Below are 20,358 nucleotides of genomic sequence, written 5' to 3' on the forward strand. Positions count from 1 at the left end.
ATATTAGTGTTAAAAAATTGTTGTTCCTTGGTAGAATATGTTCCATGGATATAGGAGTTTTTAAATTTTGCAGTTTTAACAGAGGATTTATCCCTGACATTATCCAAATTTTGAAAAAAATATTATTTGTATTTTGTACTGGATGGATTTTTAAAATGTGGTACATTTCCAAACAAATGCAAATGGAAACGTTTAGTAAATACCCATGTTAAAAAAGATATGAACAGTTCAACTTTGTGAAAGTATGAAAGCTGATAAAGATTTTTCTCATTTTTCGTCTTTTACATAAAAGATTAGAACCATTTGCAATATGGAAACTTGCTTTACGTTTTCCACAGTATAGTTCATGCATTAAACGAATTGTTAAAATATGCGTAGAAATGCGCGATAATGACAATTTATATATTTGTGTCATTTTTGTGGTCTAATGTATAATGATCTCATATTGCACAGTGTACTTGAATGTAGCCATCATTTACACAACATTTATAAAATAAGCACGACCCATGAAATAAGATTGACTATCAACTTCCGGCATGTATATTTCCGGTCAGACCGAAATTCATCATCAATAATCACCGAGCTTACTGCATTATGTTTATTTCATTGACGTTTAGCAACTGACACAAAAACGTTATGACACTTGTAGTTTTCGCTCATTCAGATCAGGTAAAAAGGTTACCTCAATGATGAAATTGATATTGAAACGATGTACATTATGTATTTCGCACATGTCGCTCAGTCAATTTTATTTTATCTTACAGAGGGGAGATAACTCTAACAGGTAACGCTTCACTTTAGGTAAAACTGATTTCTTACAGAACATGGTCACTCCTAGAGTTAAGTTATAGGTAAAATGAATTCTTTCTTTTTGTTAGAAAGACTGCGACACAGAATACATTATCAAGCTAGTAAAATATACAAATGAAAAATTTATATACAGCATTGAAAAATTAAATAAACTTTTAAATCAAAATGAAACATAAATCATTTAACAATATAATGTCAAAATAGCTAATATGACTGATGACTGAAATAAATGATTTTTAAAAAATAACAAGATTCCTTGTCCAAGCTCTGAGTGAAGAGCTGGACGTATGAACCAAAACTGTCCGAAGAACTTTTTCCGTATTCTGATGATCAGGCCAATGCAGAATACTGTGGAAATACGCCAATCAGAATTTATTGCTAAGAATCAGACATTTTACTGCGACACAGCGCATGGCATCTAATCACACTGTGATAATTAACTGACCATGTAAAAATCACAGGTGCCTTTGTAAACATGATGGTGACATAACTATGTACAAAGAGGAAATCTGGAGGAACATGTGACCATAGAGTAATTAAAATTGCAATTAGCTATTGTAGACTATTTCGTACAAAGTTGCTTGTGAACTCCAGAGTATTTGTATTATGTATGTTTTTGTGCTAGCCCTATATATAGACTCTTGATACGTATATATCTGTTATTACAAACTGCATGTATCATTTGTGATGTCTCGTCTACATATGTTTGTAGCTAATTATTATAAGCATTCTCCGCTATTAGATAATGGCAAATGTAGTCGAATATCTAATAGTATTTTCTTGTATTGATAGATATGTATATATGTGTGTAACGTGTGTATGTTAGAATGTTTCTATCTTTATTTATGTGTTGTTTTCTGTAAACTCTTCAATATTGGAGGAAATAAAGGAAATAATAATGTACCCAACATATATGTGTTTGTTAGGACCCAGCACTTAATTGACATATATACCGTTGCTATTACCTCCTTTATTTTTTTATCAATTATACATGTAAAAATTATCTGGTATATATTCCAACCGGGGGGGCTATATACCGATACCTGTCGAGATTTCATTTCTGTATGATTAATTGATTAAATGTTTCTCGATTACGTTTCGTGTGGTTAGAAAAGGATCATCATACATTTCATCAGAGTACGCGTGTATATACATCAAGTATTGATTACCAGGTGCATGAGTCTTAATTATCGTATGAACCGTCGCGCTATAAACCGAGCAACAGTAATAGTGAAAATGGTGTGATCAGACAGAACCGAGATAATCAATGTAAAAAAGTTGATAGTGAACACCGCGATGTCCAACAGAATCAGTCTTCTGAGGAGAAAAAGACATCCGCTTACGAGTTTCGCGGCGTGCGTCGTAAAACTAGAAGCAAACGACTCTAAATGTCACGCATTACTGCAGATGGCTCAACAGATGAAGTTGAGAATTCAGTGAAGGCATACGCGGCGGAAGGAGGGGTTAAAGTGACTATGATGTGAGTAATACAGTTTTGGAACACAGATGATCCAACGTATACAGCACGTATAAATGTATCCGAAGATAGTTTTGAAACGGCATTGGATCCTTACTTTTGGCCCGATGGCGTTCTCGTACGCGAATGGGAGGATCGTGTCGACAACCGATATGGAAGCCGCGAAGGTGAATGGTCGAGAAGGAAAAATCGCCGATTTGACAATCAATATTCATGGTGATAAAGTATGTTACATTGGTGTGGTTCTTATTTATCCTCACCGTGAAGCTTCTTACGTGGAACACTCGTGGGGTAATGTATGGAGCCCCACTGCTCGCTGATATTTTGAGAGATACAGACATTGCTGTTATTACCGAGCACTGGTTACTTCCAGAACAGCTCAACTTTCTTGATACTATTGACAGTAATTTTGAATCGTTCGGACGCAGCGATACACGAATTCCCATCGAATTGGAACTGAGGACGCATCCGCGAGGGTTTGGTGGAATTGCGATACTTTGGAACAAATGTTTGAAGGTATCTCCTCTTCTTAATGAAGGAAACGATCGTATTATAGGCGCGTCGATACAACTCGATGACAAATCGTTTGTATATGTGTTTGGTGTTTTGATGCCGTCAACTAACTTATCGATGGTTTTATATCGAGAAACTCTTCAGACTTTAAATGATTTATACCAGTTATATAGTGAACAAGGGCAAGTTATAATTCTTGGAGACTTTAATGGACACATATCTGAACGCTTCGGTAAAAAGAATATGCGTGAATCCAACGACAGAGGAGCACTCATTGAAACTTTCATCACTGAGAAATATCTCGTATCAGTCAACTCACAAGAATGGTCGAAAGGCGGCAATGTAACGTACGTTTCATGGGATAGATTGAATAGTTCACTGATTGACCATATCTTAATAGAAGCACAATACATCGACAATGTAACACAATGTGTTATACACGACGATCATTTTCTAAACGCGTCAGATCATCTTCCTGTGTCCTTTGAACTCCGATGCGCAATACGAAACAAGCCTCGAAACACTTCGACTACGGCAATACATTGGAGGAAAAATATCCTCAGAACAGAAAATCGTTTACACTGAGAAAGTCTCGAAGTCGATCAAAAAGGTTATCAATAATTACGAGAAAAACTGTAATGAGCTTGACAGTTTCGTACAGGACATTGTCTGTGTTATCAATGATGCATCGAAAACGCTGCCAGTTAAGCGATATCGTAAATACTTAAAACCCTACTGGAATTTTGGAAGTGTCAGACAATATCACAGGAACATGAGACAATTCCGTAGAGCTTGGATAGAGAATGGTCGTCCGCGCGGTATGGAACATACAGTGTACAAAGACTACAAGAATTCTAAAAATATTTTCGTAACGCATTAAAAGAAGCAAGAGAACTCTACGAACAACAGCAGCTCGATAAGCTACAGGAAGCGGCCGAAATCGATGTCGGCACATTCTACAAGGTCGTGCGTGCACGCAGATGTTCAGATAAAAAAGGTTCAGGACTAAAAGTTGAAGATAAAATTATTCGTGACTCCGATGAACTGAGGAATGTGTGGTGTGAGCATTTCAGGCAACTAGCTCTACCATCTGAGGAAAACGATTTTGATGATATTCATAAGATCAGGGTTCAAATGGATATTCAGAACATGGTTGTAAATAGCTATGAGAATGAAGATGGCATTTGTGATCGCTCAATAACTTTAAGAGAAGCTGAAGCAGCAGTCAGAAGTATGCAAAATGGTAAAGCCGGAGGCCACGACGGCATAGTAATCGAACATATCCGTTACGGCGGCAAAAGCCTACTAGAAGCGATTGTTATGTTGTTTAACCAAATACTAATCAAAGAGGAATATCCCGATCATTTTAAAAAAGTCATAGTTATAACACTATTCAAAGGCGGAAATAAAGATAAACTGAACAAAAACAACTACAGAGACATTACATTAACATCGGTTCTACAAAAGTTATTTGAAAAAATTCTTTACCAACGCATATCATCTCGTTGTGCCGAAATTCAGTTTCCACATAAATTACAACAAGGATTCAGAGAGGAATGTGGCAGTATTATGGCCGCATTCACGGTAAAGGAATCAATCTGTCATTACATCGAAAATGGGTCCAACGTATTCGCAGCTTTCCTTGACAATGCCAAAGCATTTAATAGTGTATGGATAGACGGGCTTCTACACAAAGTGTACAACTTAGGTTTCAATGGAAAATTCTGGAGAATATTAAACAACTCATTTCAAAACGTAACATCACGCATATTATTTGAAGATAAACTGAGCGAACCCTATCCGGTCAAGCAAGGGGTTGGTCAAGGGAGAACATTGTCAGCCTGGATGTTTCTCGTTATGATAAATGATCTGGCGCGTGACCTTGATGACGCAAAATTTGGCCTACATATTCAGACATTACACGTTCCTTGTGTTTTGTTAGCCGACGACACTCTCGTATTGGCAAGTAGTATTGCAAATCTACAAGCTCAACTTAATGTCGTTAGTGCCTATGCTAGAACTTGGAGGCTAAACTATAACTCTTGCAAATCTTCGCTGATGCAATTTTCTCACAAGAAACGAAATGCCAGTTACCATACAGCAGTGTGCTCACTTGGAGGCGCAATAATAGAATGGACTAACTCGAAAGTTTACGCGGGAATTACTTTTTGTTCTGACCTTAAAGCTGACGTTGGCATAGTAAACGCGTGTAACAAAGGTAGACGGAACCTCAACAGTTTTAATAAGTGTAGTTATTTATCCTGGCGGGTTAAACCCTCTAAAAAGTGCAAAACTCATTAAGGGAATTATCATACCAGGTATTCTCTATGGATGTGAACTTTGGGCGAATACTACGCAGAAATCGAATGATATATTGAATACAACAATACGGTACGCTGCGCGAAGATGCCAAGGCTTTGACAAAACATCACCCTCAGCTATAACTGCCAGGGCTATAGATCTACCTGACGATATATGGTCGGATGTGGAAGTTAGGAAACTGTATCTATGGAACAAGCTGTGTCGTGCTAAGTCGTCTTTTGTTTGGAAAACTCTCTTTATTATTCGTTTATGTACATTGATGTTTACGCCACAAAAACTTAGAAAAGTCAGCTTTATCGTGGATATCCTCGACACAATGGTGAAATTTAGCATTGAAGCCTTCTTCTTTGACTTTGTTATCTCCGGTGAATTTTATAGAGAATTTCAGTGGAAATCGTTCATTAAAAACGCAGTGACAATTTTTTACTTTGATATATGTTCGGAAATATGTAAAAATCGTCCTAGTTTATCATATTATAAGGCAGTTCACCATTTTCTCGGACCAAATCCCTTATGGGATTTAACACTGAAATTTCCAAAGAATACGTGGAAAATTTGTGAATTGGTCAAACTTTCGTACCGGGTTGAACTTAACTATGCAATTTGCAAACTGTGCAACAAACGAGTGGACAATGACGTAAAGCATTTCTTAGTTGAGTGTCCATCACTGTACAAAAGCAGGGACAACTTATATGAACAAATTGTAAACTGTATTAGCGTAGAGAAATACGTTAGTTTTGACACATTAGAGCCAGATGAAAAGTGTTCATTCATTCTTGGCGGAAGGACACTTATTCAATTGGAGGATATCGAATGGCAGAATATGATGGTTGCTCTAAGCAATGCAGTGGAAGGAATGCTTACGGAGATGAATGTACTCATTAATGACTGAGTTCTTGTAATTATAATGTAAATACGTCCGTTTTGCAGTTAAATTGAAATGTTAAAATGACAATCTCGATTCAGAGGAAATAAAGAATGTCTGTCTGTCTGTCTGTTCATAGACTTGAGTAAAAAATCCTGAGAAAGTTTTAATGGTGCCGTAGCCCCAGATCTTATACCGAAAATAATTATGTATATCTATATTGTTGCCTTTGAAACTTTATCCATAACCGTTTACTAAAAAGCAGACATACAACATTAATATTTCTGATATATGATTTTAGGATACAGTATAAGTGTAGATTTAAAAAAAAATTATTAAACGATTATGCTACATCCTTAAAATAGCCTATTCATTGTCGATCCTTTTGTATATCATACCGAGATTTTAATAGTGTGATATATGAACATACTTAGTGATATTTAAATAAGTATATTTAGTGTGGTAATGCTGTAACCCTTCTTGTATGACTATTCGAAACGGTGAAAATACATGCTTACGAATTCTTGCTTATACCTTAGAAATTACGGAAGATTGCTATAATGCCACGATTACGTTATTTCAGTACTTGATCTGGAATAACTTTTAAGGTTAAACCTTAGTTGAAATAGTTTCTTAGAACCATTTTTGTTTCTGAATAAGTCAACTTCCATTATTATTTTATCTGTGTACGACATATATATATATATGTGTGTGTTGTTGGTCATATATATTTCCTAGGTATGATCAGGGATATTTCATTTCCATTTGCTTTTTACATCTTCATTTTAAAATGGAGGTGACAATAAAATACCTAGAGCATTGATGTTACGGGGTTTTCCATAATTCAAATCACAATCCAATTAACGGATGTCCAAGCCTGATTGACAGTAAGACAATACCAAATACCCGATATAGTCCACCGAATAGCAAATTGCCCGCGGCCAGGTAATTACAGGTGAGTTCGATGAATGGTGTTGCGTACAGGTAAACAACATCATGGTCCTGGTATTACATAATCATCAAACAAAAGACATGGCTAATTATATATCTATATCAATTTCAATTTCAATTTCAATTTGTTTATTTCCGTAAGCCTTGCGGCTTATAAGACACAAAGTACATTTTTAATACATATTGAACAATTTAAACATGTACAGGAGAGTGATTGTATACAATAAAACACAAACATTAGTACACAATTATCATACATCAGATACTATACAGTTACGGTGTATTAAGAGACTGAGAACGTTTCTGGAATGCAAGTTTTAAGAATTTTCCGAGATTATTTAAAACTTTAACATTATTTACACTGAGTAATTGAACAAGTTTGAACACACTTGGATGATAAAAATAATAAGGTTTCAGATATCTAACTCGTAGTTGGGTATAAAGAGGACATTTAAGGATGAAGTGAAACTCATCTTCTATATCATTGGTATTACAAACTGTACATATTCTATTAGGTCGTGCTACATTTTGAAACCTACCACTTTCAATTTTTAACTTATGGCTACTTAATCGTATACTTGTAATACTGTTTTTATACTTTTGATCAATGGGTTTCTTTAAATAATATTGTAAACCAAAATTGTCTACTAGATGTTGATATAAAAATTCCTTTTGAGGAATTCTGTATCCTGTTTAAAATTTCTTGAGTACATACATCATAAAATTTTTGTTCAATTAGTTTATATACAATATTACTCTCATACGTACTATTCCACAAATACCCCAATCCTAGCTTATTCAGTTCGGCTTGTACATTCATGATCCAATCATCATTATCTAATATTCTTTGCTCATAACATGCTTTTAATATACAATTATCGGTTTCTTTAAGTTTTACCCAGTATTTCAATATTTTCATTTTCCTGATAATATGCATAGGCAATCTACCTAACTCATAGTAAACAAGATCGTTACAAGTGTTTTTACCGACGCCTAGAATTCTTTTACAAAAACTAACATGTACTTTTTCAACCTCAAGTGCTCTATGAAAACCCCATACTTCACATGCATAACCTAATACACTACTTACGTAAGTGTCAAATACTGAACACAATGTTTCGGTGTTAAAACAATGACTTTTTAATTTATTTGATAATGCAAAATGTGCTTTTCTGCCCTTTTCAGCTACATGTTGTTGAGTTTTGTTAAATTTACCATTATAATTAAAAAACATACCTAGATAGTTAAAATCATCTACCACTTCTACTTCTTTATGGTTGTAAAACCATTTTTCTTCTTGTCTTACAATACCACCATTTCTAAAAACTACAATTTTAGTTTTTTCTACATTAAGTGTAAGCTTCCATTCATTATTATACAAAAACATTACATCCAACATAGTTTGTAAAGCATGCGGACTTTCTGCAATAAGCACTGTATCGTCCGCGTACATAAGTAAAAACAGGGATATCATACCAATTTCAACCGGTTGACAACTTTCTTTTATAAAATTCATTTCACAATCATTCACAAAAAGACTGTATAAAATTGGTGAGAGAACTTCGCCTTGGAAGAGACCGATTTTGTTATCAAAATATTCTGATATATGACCATTGTATTTCACACATGATTTTACATTTTCATAGAGAGACTTAATAATTTTTAAAAATTTTCCTTGAACTCCGTGTTTTATAAGTTTACACCAAAGTTTCCCTCTATCAATAAGATCAATTGCCTTTTTATAATCAATGAAACAACAGTACAAACGTTTCTTTTTATTAAGAGTTCTATTAATTAGTGATTGAAGGACGAATATTGCATCTACTGTTGAGTGACCAGCTTTAAAACCAAATTGAGCATCAGTTATAACAGAATTTTCCTTATCCCACTTAATCAGCCTTCTGTTTAACACTGCGGTAAATAGCTTTCCCATACAACTGACTAAAGTTATACCTCTATAATTATTGACATTATTTATATCACCTTTTTTATGTACTGGGACAATGGAGCCACGTGACCACACTTCTGGAAAGAACCCGGATTCAAAAATTCTACTAAAGAGTTTTGATATACAAGGTATCAAAATATCTTCACAATCTAAGAATAATTCGTTTAAAAATTAGATCTTCACTGCAACTTTTATCTCTTTTCAGATTACGAATTGCAAAATGTATCTCCTCTTCAGTAAATGGTTCATCTAATTCATTAAATATTGTTGAATCTATATCGTTATGCGACAATTCGTCACTAGTGTCATCTGTATCAATGTTACTACTAATATTACTAAAATAGTCTAAAAATTCATCCATACTAATATGTGGTTGAGATACATGATTTTTACGCTTTGAAAAATATTTATAGAATTTCTTGGGGTTATTCTTTCTGAGAAACTCTACCATATCACCTTCTTGTCTTTGTATTGCCGCTTAAGTCTATATTCCAACTTTTTGTAAGTTTGTTTTTTACTTATAAGAACCGCATGATTATCATGTGTCTTGTTAACATTAAAATTAAATAATGCACGTTTATACTCATTATATCTATTTTTACATTCATCAGTAAACCATGGTTTGTCCTCTTTATCACCTTTATACTGTTGCGGGTATTGATTCTTATTACTTGTATTTCTAACATTACAGTTTGGTAAAACAACATGATTTATATCACCACAAAATTTGGTTACACATTCATCAATTTTTTCTTGAGAATTTAACGACATATCACATATATTAAAGAAGGTCTTGAACTATTGCTTGAACGTCATTGCATATACTATCTACATTGTCTTTGTTCCATCTCACAGTTTTTGTTGTATTTACCACTACATAAGACATTATTGCGGTCATCAATTATATTAGTGTTACACATATTGAAGGAAAAACTCAACGGTGAGTGGTCAGACATAGTATTGAACTCGCCCGTGCCAAATTTTAAAACATTTGAAATAAAATCACAATCAACTAATAGATAATCAATTAGGCTCATTCCGTTGTTGTTACAAAAGGTGTAATTTCCATTTTTATCGCCTGTATGACGACCATTAACTATTCGCATACTTGTAGATTTACACAATGTAAGTAATTTTCTACCATATGTATTTACATGATTATCCATATTACTACGAGGACAACTAGTTGAATCGTTATTATAAAACATATCATCAAACAATTCATCATCAAGCCCATCATTTACAATATAATCTGGCCTAGTTCCTGTTCGAGCATTTAAGTCACCGGCTACATACACATTACCATTTGTTTTGTAACGGCTTATTGACTCCTCTAGACTCATGAATATATCAATATCACAACTATTATAAAAGATACTATTTTCCGGAGGAAAATAACAAAAACACAAAAAAATTGACTTATTACCAGAGTAAATCCTTACCCAAAATATACAATCAACAATATTTTCCACGATAGAAAACATATTTTTTAAATGGTTTTTATGCAGAAGCACAACACCACCCCCTTTTCCAGTAGGTCTGGGAAAAACATATGTACAAAATCCATTCAACTCAACTACGTCATTACTCGTTATCCAACATTCAGTCAGACATATGACATCATATTTATATAATATTTCTAAAAAATCTCCGTCGGTGAGTTTAATAATGGAGCCCTTTACCAATGTTCCATGACAGGACCGACAACTCACTCTCCTCCCTGTCCTACCTCTGTTCCCCTACTGACTGGGAGCTCGAGGTGTCATGTGTACTAGACTCACGAGACTCAATGATCCTCCGTTCCTCAACTGGTTGTCCAGGAGTACTAGGAGGCACACGTGACTGCCCTGACTGGGCCTCGCCGAGGTTACCCTCGCTAACCCTCCGTTCCTCAACTGGTTGCCCAGGAGTACTAGGAGGCACACGTGACTGCCCTGACTGGGCCTGGACGATGTTACCCTCGCTAACCCTCCGTTCCTCTACTGGTTGCCCAGGAGTACTAGGAGGCACACGTGACTGCCCTGACTGGGCCAGGACGAGGTTACCCTCGCTAACCCTCCGTTCCTCTACTGGTTGCCCAGGAGTACTAGGAGGCACACGTGACTGTTCTGGCTCACGATCAGATGACAAACGTGGCCGACTGGATAACGGGGGCATTATTATGCATAGATGGGGAAGAGGGAACACGTGATCGTTTTTTGACAATTCTACCATTGTTAACATTGGATGATAGAACAACTTCTACTAGGTGTCTCTTGACCATCATACAGTTGATTGTCGATGTAAAGTCTGTCTCTCACAAGTTTAACTTGGTGGCCTGCTCTTTTGTGCGATCGCAGAATAGGGTATAGCTCTCTACGCCGTTGTTCCACAGCTTTGGGGAACTGCTCATTGATCCAAAAGTTTGTGTCCTTAAGATAATGTGCGTTTTTTCGAACTAGCTGCAGGTCTTTTTGGTACATAAACACTGCTACGATCGGCCGCGATTTGCCAAATACATGCCTGCCAAAACGATGGACATTTGTGAATTCAATGTTTTTCTCGATACATAGTTCATAGTAGATAAAGTCTTTCAGTCTACTTTCAGTGTCCTCGTGTTTGTCTTCCCGGAGTCCATGGAATACCAGGTTCTGTTTCATTGATCGACACTGTATGTCCTCTATAGTGTCTAATATTGCCTGCTGGTTGTCTTTGTTTGTCATTACCACTGTCTCAATTTGTTTTGTGTTGGAGTCAACCATCTCTACTGTCTTCTTCATACTTTTTATCTCTGAATTGGTTTTTAATGTGGAGTCTTTCATGTCGTCATACAAATCACTTATCATTTCTGCACTCTTCTCGATTTCAATGTGTTTGTCTTTAACCTTATGGATTTCATCTTCTAGGAATCGCACTCGAGTTGTCAGTGAATTCAGGGATTTTTGAACACCATCGATTTTTTTTACCTGTTCTTCAATTACATTAAGTCTCAAATCCAGCTTGCCCACTAAGGTTAAAAGTTCTCTGAGTGATCTGCTGATAACACTATCAGTCTCATCAGTTGTGGAAGTTTTATCATTCATGTTGTCTATATAGTGTGTATACTCACAAAAAGTCACTACTATACCACTGGTAAGCACTGTCTATGTAGCTATCACAGTACATAGGTAAAAAATTTACCAGTATTGGAAGAAGAAAATGGTGAAAACAAAAATGAAATGACATTACAGAATGTGAAAACATTGGTACGTGACGGTCTAAAATTAGCGGACATACAAATCACACATGCAGAACGTAAACAACCGAAAGGTAGATATGCGGGTGTTGTGATCGCTTCAGTGGACACGATTGAAAACAAAACAAAAATAATGAAAGAGAAAAAGAAACTGAAAAGTACAGACAACTACAACAATGTGTACATTGACAGTGACAAATCAAAAAGTGAGCTTGAGACAGAACGTACACTACACACAGTCCTAAAAGAAATCGGCAGAAATAATAAATACCGAGTACAGGGTACCCGATTAGTGCGTCGTACACGTGATCATGAGCGCAACTCAGGCCAGGATGACTCGTACAGTGACTCGGCGCGTACGCGTGCACGTGGTGAACAAGTGCATAACAGTGACACACACGTGAATGCTCATGACAGTCGTCCGCGGGACGAAAACCACAGAAATGGGGGATACCAACACAGAGACAATAGTTTTTCAAACTCATGGAGAATCAACGGCACAAATTCAAATAGACGTCAAAATGACAGGTTTGATAACAGAACCGAATGCGATAACAGGGACACGCGTGACCGACTTACGCCTAGGCCCACACGTGGTAACGTAAACAACCATCACGTGGGCAAGGACCGTCAAAACACACGACACTATAATGAACGTAGATAGGGAAACGGAGAATCCCGTCTGTCTCTAGGATTTTGGAATTTGGCAGGGTTGTCAGTGAATAATAAAAACAATTTTGACTTTAGACAAAAAGTAATCACCGCAATGAACTTTGACATTTTTGCGGTGTGCGAGACATTCCTGAGAGGTGATGAGGAACCACATATCAATGGATATCGATGGATTGGAAATAACCGGAAAGCTTTACATCAAAAAGCTAAGCGGGGAAGCGGCGGTGTAGGCGTTTTTATAAAAAAATGACATTTACAATTCGTACGAAATTAACATTTTAAATGATAATACGGATGACATTTTATGGATAAAACTCAGTAATGGAGCTGAGAAGGACCTTTATTTTTTGTGTGTGTTTACCTACCACCCCAACATTCAACAAGGTCAGCGGAAAGTGATGCTTTTTTTCCATAACCTGTTGGAAAGTATTTATTCTTATCAAACCTTGGGTAACATATGTATAGCAGGAGACTTCAATGCCAGAATAAGCGATATTCAGCTGACTTTATTGAAGGTGTTGATACAATTACTCCCCTAGACACTCAATTGACGACGGATCAAATCATTATGGTGATGTTTTTATTGACTTTATGATTGAAACCAATACTTGTGTCTTAACGGTAGATTTGGATCTGATGATTTTACTCATGTCTCAAGAAGGGGCAGATCAGTTGTCGATTACGTTATAGTTCCGCACGAACAATTATTTTTATTCGATAGTTTTAATGTACTTTTAATGTCAGACGTTGTGCGCAACCTAGGCCTGGAGGGTCACACCAGCGTACTCGAACGTCATTGACTAGCCATAGGGTGGGATACTATCCTGTATATGCCGAATGAGCACTGTGTGACATTGTATATCCGTGTATTAATAGCTGGCGATGTTGGACTCCGTGGCTGGGTCACGGTGATAGCATTCCTTAACGCAAGGACTATTTGTGTACCAACCACTCTACAGTATCGTTTCCTGAATAATGATTGAAGTCAAAAAGTACGGTACAAACAAAACCCACAATAATCATTGTGATCATGTCAGTCGCTACGCAGGGCGGATTACCATCTTTTCCCCAGTTTCTTATAGCTGTTAACATAGGACATTAACTATTGGGAAACAAAAGTTGCATGCTATTGACTTACTTGTGATATAAAAAGGTTATGTCCAAGGGAGCCATAGGTGACATTCGTTCTTGAAATAGCCGTAAACATTTCCGTATTCAAGATCGGAGACCTCCATGTAGACACGTTTTCCGAATATTGTAACAATCGGAAAACTTGTTGGAAGTTTACCAGATTTTTTGCGGTGTTGTTGTACATGTTAAGGCACCACACCATTCATTAATTGCTGCAAGGGGTAATCAGATGCCCTGGACCTTGCAGAATGATTACCGATGCCGATATACTTTCAGGTACTTCAAACAGAGAATATCCCGGTCTCGTAGGTGGTTGACGGTACTGATAAAGCCCTTTCAAACTTGTCAGCAAAAAACAAACACCTTTCATAGCTTTACGTATCGCAGTTCCCAACCTCCACGCATATCATCTGTTCTATGGTAGGGTACTGTGCGCTTGTGCAATGCAGTCACTCCATATATTACCACAAACCTCTAGTAGATGTAGTACAACTGCCAGAGATATGGCCATCATGAGGGATCGATGCATGCGCAAAAGGTATGTGAGCACTGTGGACGTGAGGTCACATGAACGACGAGATGTGACGTTGTGAAGAGTTATAGCTAGGCAAAAACAGTTGTGCCTACAATTGCAAGGCTCGCACCATGCAGCTTCGTCATCGCGTTTTGTCCTTCCTGGAGAAAGAGAGGGAGATTGTTTCGGGTCAAATATACCCGAAACATTTCTTTCCTGAAGGTACCAGGAGGATAGTCGAGAGTACAGACCTTAACTAGCATAGTGTCCTATGCTCAGATCACAATTACAAAAGACACCTGACTCAGAGTGTTACCGTCAAACCTGCTCGGTCCATGCTTTGTTGACAAGCCTAACTGGGACAATTGATGTCACCACCATAAATTGTCTGATGGCAAACTGGCTGTATGACCACAAGGTTCCTGCAAAGCTAATTCATGGGGGATCACCGGAACCAGGATTCAAACTTATGACAGGTAGGATTGTAAAATCCACAGCAAAAAACATCACGGCCACCAGAGCAAAAACCTCCTTTCGAGTACATTAAACTGCCCTGCCTGATAAATAACCGGGACTTAATACACAAAGACCTCAAACACAGAACAAAACAGAGCAAGTATAACGGTTGCCCTCGTCATAGACGTGCATTATCATCACCGTCTATTGACGTTAAAAAAACTTTTCGGTTCCCGTCTGGAAACTCCAAGCGACCAGCTAATCACTTGACCACAGGAGCATCGCCGGACCAAAAACCACCAAGGTAAAGCTGCCGAGGCTCCCAGCAATAAATTAATAAACCCAGTAAGGGATCAGATGACGATGTCCTTGTCGTGATGAAGTCGGAACATCTATGATGTTCTATCGGACGACAGCGAGTTTGGCGACAGCACATCTACTATCGCCACTCCGGACAACCTACTGTCATTTCGTAGTCCTGTCAAGTCCGACAAACTATCCTCAGGGAACAACATGACAAACACAATCATGCAATGGAACATACGCAGTATTTAAAAAGCGAACAATAAAAGAACTGAAACATCTTGTACAAGCAAAAGAACCCATCCATATTTCTTGTCTCCAAAGAAATAATACTGAAAGGACACCAGCAATCTCAGACAATTTACATTATTCACCAACACTCCAACAACAAGGCGGGTGCCCGGGCATCAAGGTTGGTGTGGGCGGTGGCGGGTGCTATAAAAACGTCCCCCACATACACATCCTGCTAAATACCACCCTACAAGCTGTTGCCGTAAGTGCAACTCTTCACAGAAAAATAACAATCTGTTCTATATATTTACCTCCAAATACTTCATTTAGTTGTGATGAACTAAGCAATCTCGTATCGCAACTACCAGTGCCTTATATTATTATGGGTGACTTTAACGGTCATAATAGCCTCTGCGGGCTCCCCAGGTACTGATGATAGAGGTTAGACGTATCGAAGAGTTTATTGATAAAAACAGCTTATGTCTTTATAACACCAATGCCCCAACATATTTACACACCCTGACTCTGGCTCGCCCATCTATCGTTAATCCATCAATTTTCATTGGCATGGTCAACTTTGTGGAAGCGCTCACTTTCAATAATATCATAGGGCTACTGGAATCTTCCATAAGGCGTTGTTCTCAAAAAACCATGCGCCGAGGACCAAAATCCGTGCCAAAACATAACAAAGTTCCTTCTGTCACAAATGTCAAAAACCTACAAACGTTTCGTCTTTCCAAAGATTCATTTATCAATAGATCTGGTAGAAATGCAGCTCTGAGGCGGTACTTGGCTTCACCAACCGTCTCAAACTATAACAATTTAAAATCATTGGAGAGCTAAAGCTCGAAGGTCTATTAAGTCCGACAAGAAAAGTACTTGGAAAGAGTATGTTTCAAAAATTAACTCCAATACATCTTCGAAGAAAGTTTGGGAAATGGATTGGCAAAATTAGTGGGAAAAGAAAAACAACACCATCCTCCCACCTCATTAACAAAAATAAAATCTTTTCTACTAAATCCGAAATAGCCGACGCCTTTGCCAAAAATTTCGCTGAACATTCATCGGTCAAAAATCATTCCAAAAAATTCCAAAAATTTAAAAAAGAGAAGGAAAAGAGACGTCTAAAATTTAAATCCTCCAATACTGAAAGTTACAATAGGCCTTTCGAGATACCAGAATTGCTCGAGTCCCTTGAGAAATCAAGGGACTCGGCAGCTGGACCAGACGAAATTCCATATATGTTTTTAAAACAATTACCAGAATCTTCACTAAAATGTCTTTTAACTATATTTAACCAAGTTTACTCTTCTGGCAAAATTCCCGAGTCTTGGAAGGAATCTACTATTATACCCCTTCCGAAGCCCGGGAAAGATGCTACTGATGCCAATAACTATCGTCCTATTTCATTGACGAGTTGTATTTGTAAAACTCTAGAACGTATGATAAATACTAGATTAGTTTGGTTCCTGGAATCAAACAATATTTTAAGTCCTTTGCAAAGCGGCTTTAGAAACCGCAGGGGAACGGTAGACCACTTAGTTAGACTAGAAACATTTATACGAGAAGCATTTGCCAAGAAAGAACATCTTGTGGCCGTATTCTTTGACCTTGAAAAGGCATACGACACAACTTGGCAATATGGAATCATGAACGATCTTCATGATATCGGTATACGTGGTAATTTGCCAAAGTTTATTTCAAATTTTATATCTGACAGGCATTTCAAAGTTCGAACGGGTTCAACTTATTCAGAAACACAAAAACAGGAGATGGGTGTCCCTCAGGGTGGTATCCTGTCTGTCACACTTTTTGGCTTAAAAATTAACAGCATAACCAAATGTCTTGGTCAATCTACAGAAGGGTCTCTATTTGTGGATGATTTCTTGATCTGTTACAGATCAAAAAACATGCACACTATAGAACGACAACTACAACAATGTTTAGGCAAATTACAAAATTGGGCTGACGAAAATGGCTTTAGATTTTCAAGATCAAAAACTGTCTGCATGCATTTCTGTCAAAAACGAAAACCACACAACGATCCAGACCTCACACTCAATGGAATTAAAATTCCAGTAGTTGAACAAACTAAATTTCTTGGATTAATATTTGATTCGAAACTGTCCTTTGTTCCACACATAAAACACCTGAAAGATAAGTGCTCGAAGGCGCTGAACATTCTACGTGTTCTGTCCCATTCTGATTGGGGTGCAGACCGTGAAATGCTTCTGCGTATCTACCGGGCACTTATTAGATCAAAACTTGACTACGGCTCGATTGTCTATGGATCGGCTCGCAGCTCCTATCTACAGATGCTTGACCCTATCCAGAATCAGGGACTGCGTCTGGCACTTGGAGCTTTTCGAACAACACCTGTGAAGAGTCTCCATGTGGAAGCTAATGAGCCATCTCTAGACGATCGACGAAAGAAATTATCCTTACAGTATGCTGCCCAACTGAAATCCAATCCCCAAAAATCCCCCCAGCATTCGATCTTGTATTTAATCCACAACACCAGGACATATTCAGACAAAATCAAAAGCTCATACCAACATTTGGCATCAGAATTTCAAAGCTTTTGCAGGAACTAAATATAAATTTCGACGCCATTGACGAGTACACCATATCGGATGTACCACCATGGCTCATTCAAACACCTGATATCAATTTATCTTTGCATGAGAGGGCAAAGTCCAGTGCATTACCCGAAGAACATAAATCCTCCTTTCGGGAGTGCATCAGAGCTTTCCCTGATCATGTTAAGATCTACACTGACGGCTCAAAAGATGGTGATAAAGTTGCGGCAGCATGCTGTACATCTAATCACTGTTCCTCTATCCGACTTCCAGATGTTGCCTCCATTTTCTCTGCGGAAGCTTGTGCTTTATCGGTCTGGCTCTTGACCACATCGAAGAACACCGCATTGAAAAGGCAATCATCTGTTCAGACTCTCTTTCGGTTCTTCAGGCTTTGAAATCAAGATGTCCTAGAAATACTCTAATCCAAAATCTTTTAATCCGAACATTTCGATTATCTTCTAAAACTCAAATTACTTATCTCTGGATTCCCAGTCATGTGGGTATAAAGGGGAATGAACAGGCTGATAAAGCAGCTAAGACTGCTCTTCGCCTAGCACAAACAGATTTGAAACTACCATACACCGACATCAAACCTTCAATTCAGTCAGCCATCAAACACCATTGGCAACAAAGGTGGTCTACCGAAACAAACAATAAACTGTTTAAAATTCAACCTACACTTAATCCTAAACTGTCCAGTCGGAGAGACCGCAGAGAGGAAGTTGTTCTCTCTCGGCTCCGAACTGGACACACATATTTTACACATTCCTATCTATTGAGAGGGGAGGATCCTCCTACATGCCATGCATGTGATTCTCCTCTCACAGTGGAGCATATTTTATTGCATTGTATTGATTTTAAGCACATACGAGATAAATACTACGATGTCTCCGACATGTACACTTTGTTTCATGCCGTGAGACATAATCGTATTTTTAATTATCTCAAAGAAATCGGTATTTTAGAGCAAAATATGAACGTTTTCTCATCATATCATCGTATCAACTCAACATTTCATCGTTTCATCAACATTTTGCATGAGTTTTCTCGTGTGTTTTAGCCAAAACTATTTTATCCCATGCAAACCTTTTTTTTTATCAAATAAACGTTTACAATCTGTGTTTTAGTCCTTACTTGCCTTTTCTTACCCTGATCTTTTATCCTGATATTAATGCATGAACTTGTAGTTTGGCCCTAAATGACCTTAAGTTGTCGATGGGCCGTAAAACACAAACAAACAAAAACAACTCAATCGTACATTAATATGTCGATAGGGAAACAAAGGCATTGCCTGGTCAATGTCAAATCTTTTGTCAAAGCCTTTTGGGATTAATTTGATCCCATAATAAGGTTTTCCCAATAGCGGACACAACCACGCGGAGAACTCCTTGATCTAACCAATAGTTTTGGACGGCCTCAGAGCAAAGGTGGTGTGTAAAACCATATAATCGGTATTTCATTGAATTGCAGCATCAAGGGGGTAATACCAGGTAACCCAGCCCTTGACGCAATGACAATTTCAGGCTGACATACACTTGTCATATTTCTATGTTGATAACCATTCAGGTATATCAATGGTTAAAATAACGCATCAACTCGTACGGAAATAAGGCGCCACAGGTCTGGCTCTTTAAAGACACTTGGTCCCAACAACACATTTATCTTAACATTCGCTACACCAACATTACCACAGGGCGTCAGTTATTTACTGAATTTTGGATACTACAACGTTACATGATCACTGTCTACACACTCCAATCCAATTGATTGCCAGTAACTGCCAGAGGTACGGCCTACTGAGATTAATTGGCTAGACGATGTCTGCACATGTATGGGTTTGTGATGCCACTGTGGCCGGGGGTGATATCTTATCACGACGATCTTCAAAGACGAATGTGACATTGTAGCAAAAACTGAATCAACACAATAACCGATCCTTACTGAAACATGGAATGCATGTCTGCTTAATCAACCTTTGCCTGAGTTGGGGAACCGACTATTACAAGAAACCCAACATATTAACCCGAAACTGTACCTCTTTCCTCATGAAGGCTAGGAGGATAGTCGAGAGTTGTTCAGACCTGATGTCACTATGTGGCACCACATTTTATACATATTCAGATACACCCGGAGTAAAGACGCCTTGTTGACAGTGTCACTCGTTTTAGCAAAACATTGCGTCGGTCCTGGCTTGGTTGACAAACCTTCCTAACTGGGACAATGATGTCCCAGATATGGCTGATGCTAACACAGGCCTGCAAAGTGAAGCAACTGTCATGTGGGGACCCAACAGGTTCGAGTCGACTGGAAAGATAATCTATCGATTCTTTAAATTCTGCAAACCAAAACAAAAATCCCATTTGTGTTTT

The 20,358-nt window shown here is 37.7% G+C and overlaps 1 protein-coding gene across 1 annotated transcript; it reads right to left on the minus strand.

Moving 5' to 3' along the window:
* Positions 1 to 11,102: 11,102 nt before the first annotated feature.
* LOC138309584 (uncharacterized) lies at positions 11,103 to 11,948 on the minus strand. The gene has a single exon (XM_069250809.1). The coding sequence runs from the start codon at positions 11,946 to 11,948 to the stop codon at positions 11,103 to 11,105; it is 846 nt and encodes a 281-aa protein (XP_069106910.1).
* Between the last annotated feature and the right edge of the window lie 8,410 nt (positions 11,949 to 20,358).

This window comes from Argopecten irradians, chromosome 15 (genome assembly GCF_041381155.1).
Source record: "Argopecten irradians isolate NY chromosome 15, Ai_NY, whole genome shotgun sequence".
Lineage (NCBI taxonomy): Eukaryota > Metazoa > Mollusca > Bivalvia > Pectinida > Pectinidae > Argopecten > Argopecten irradians.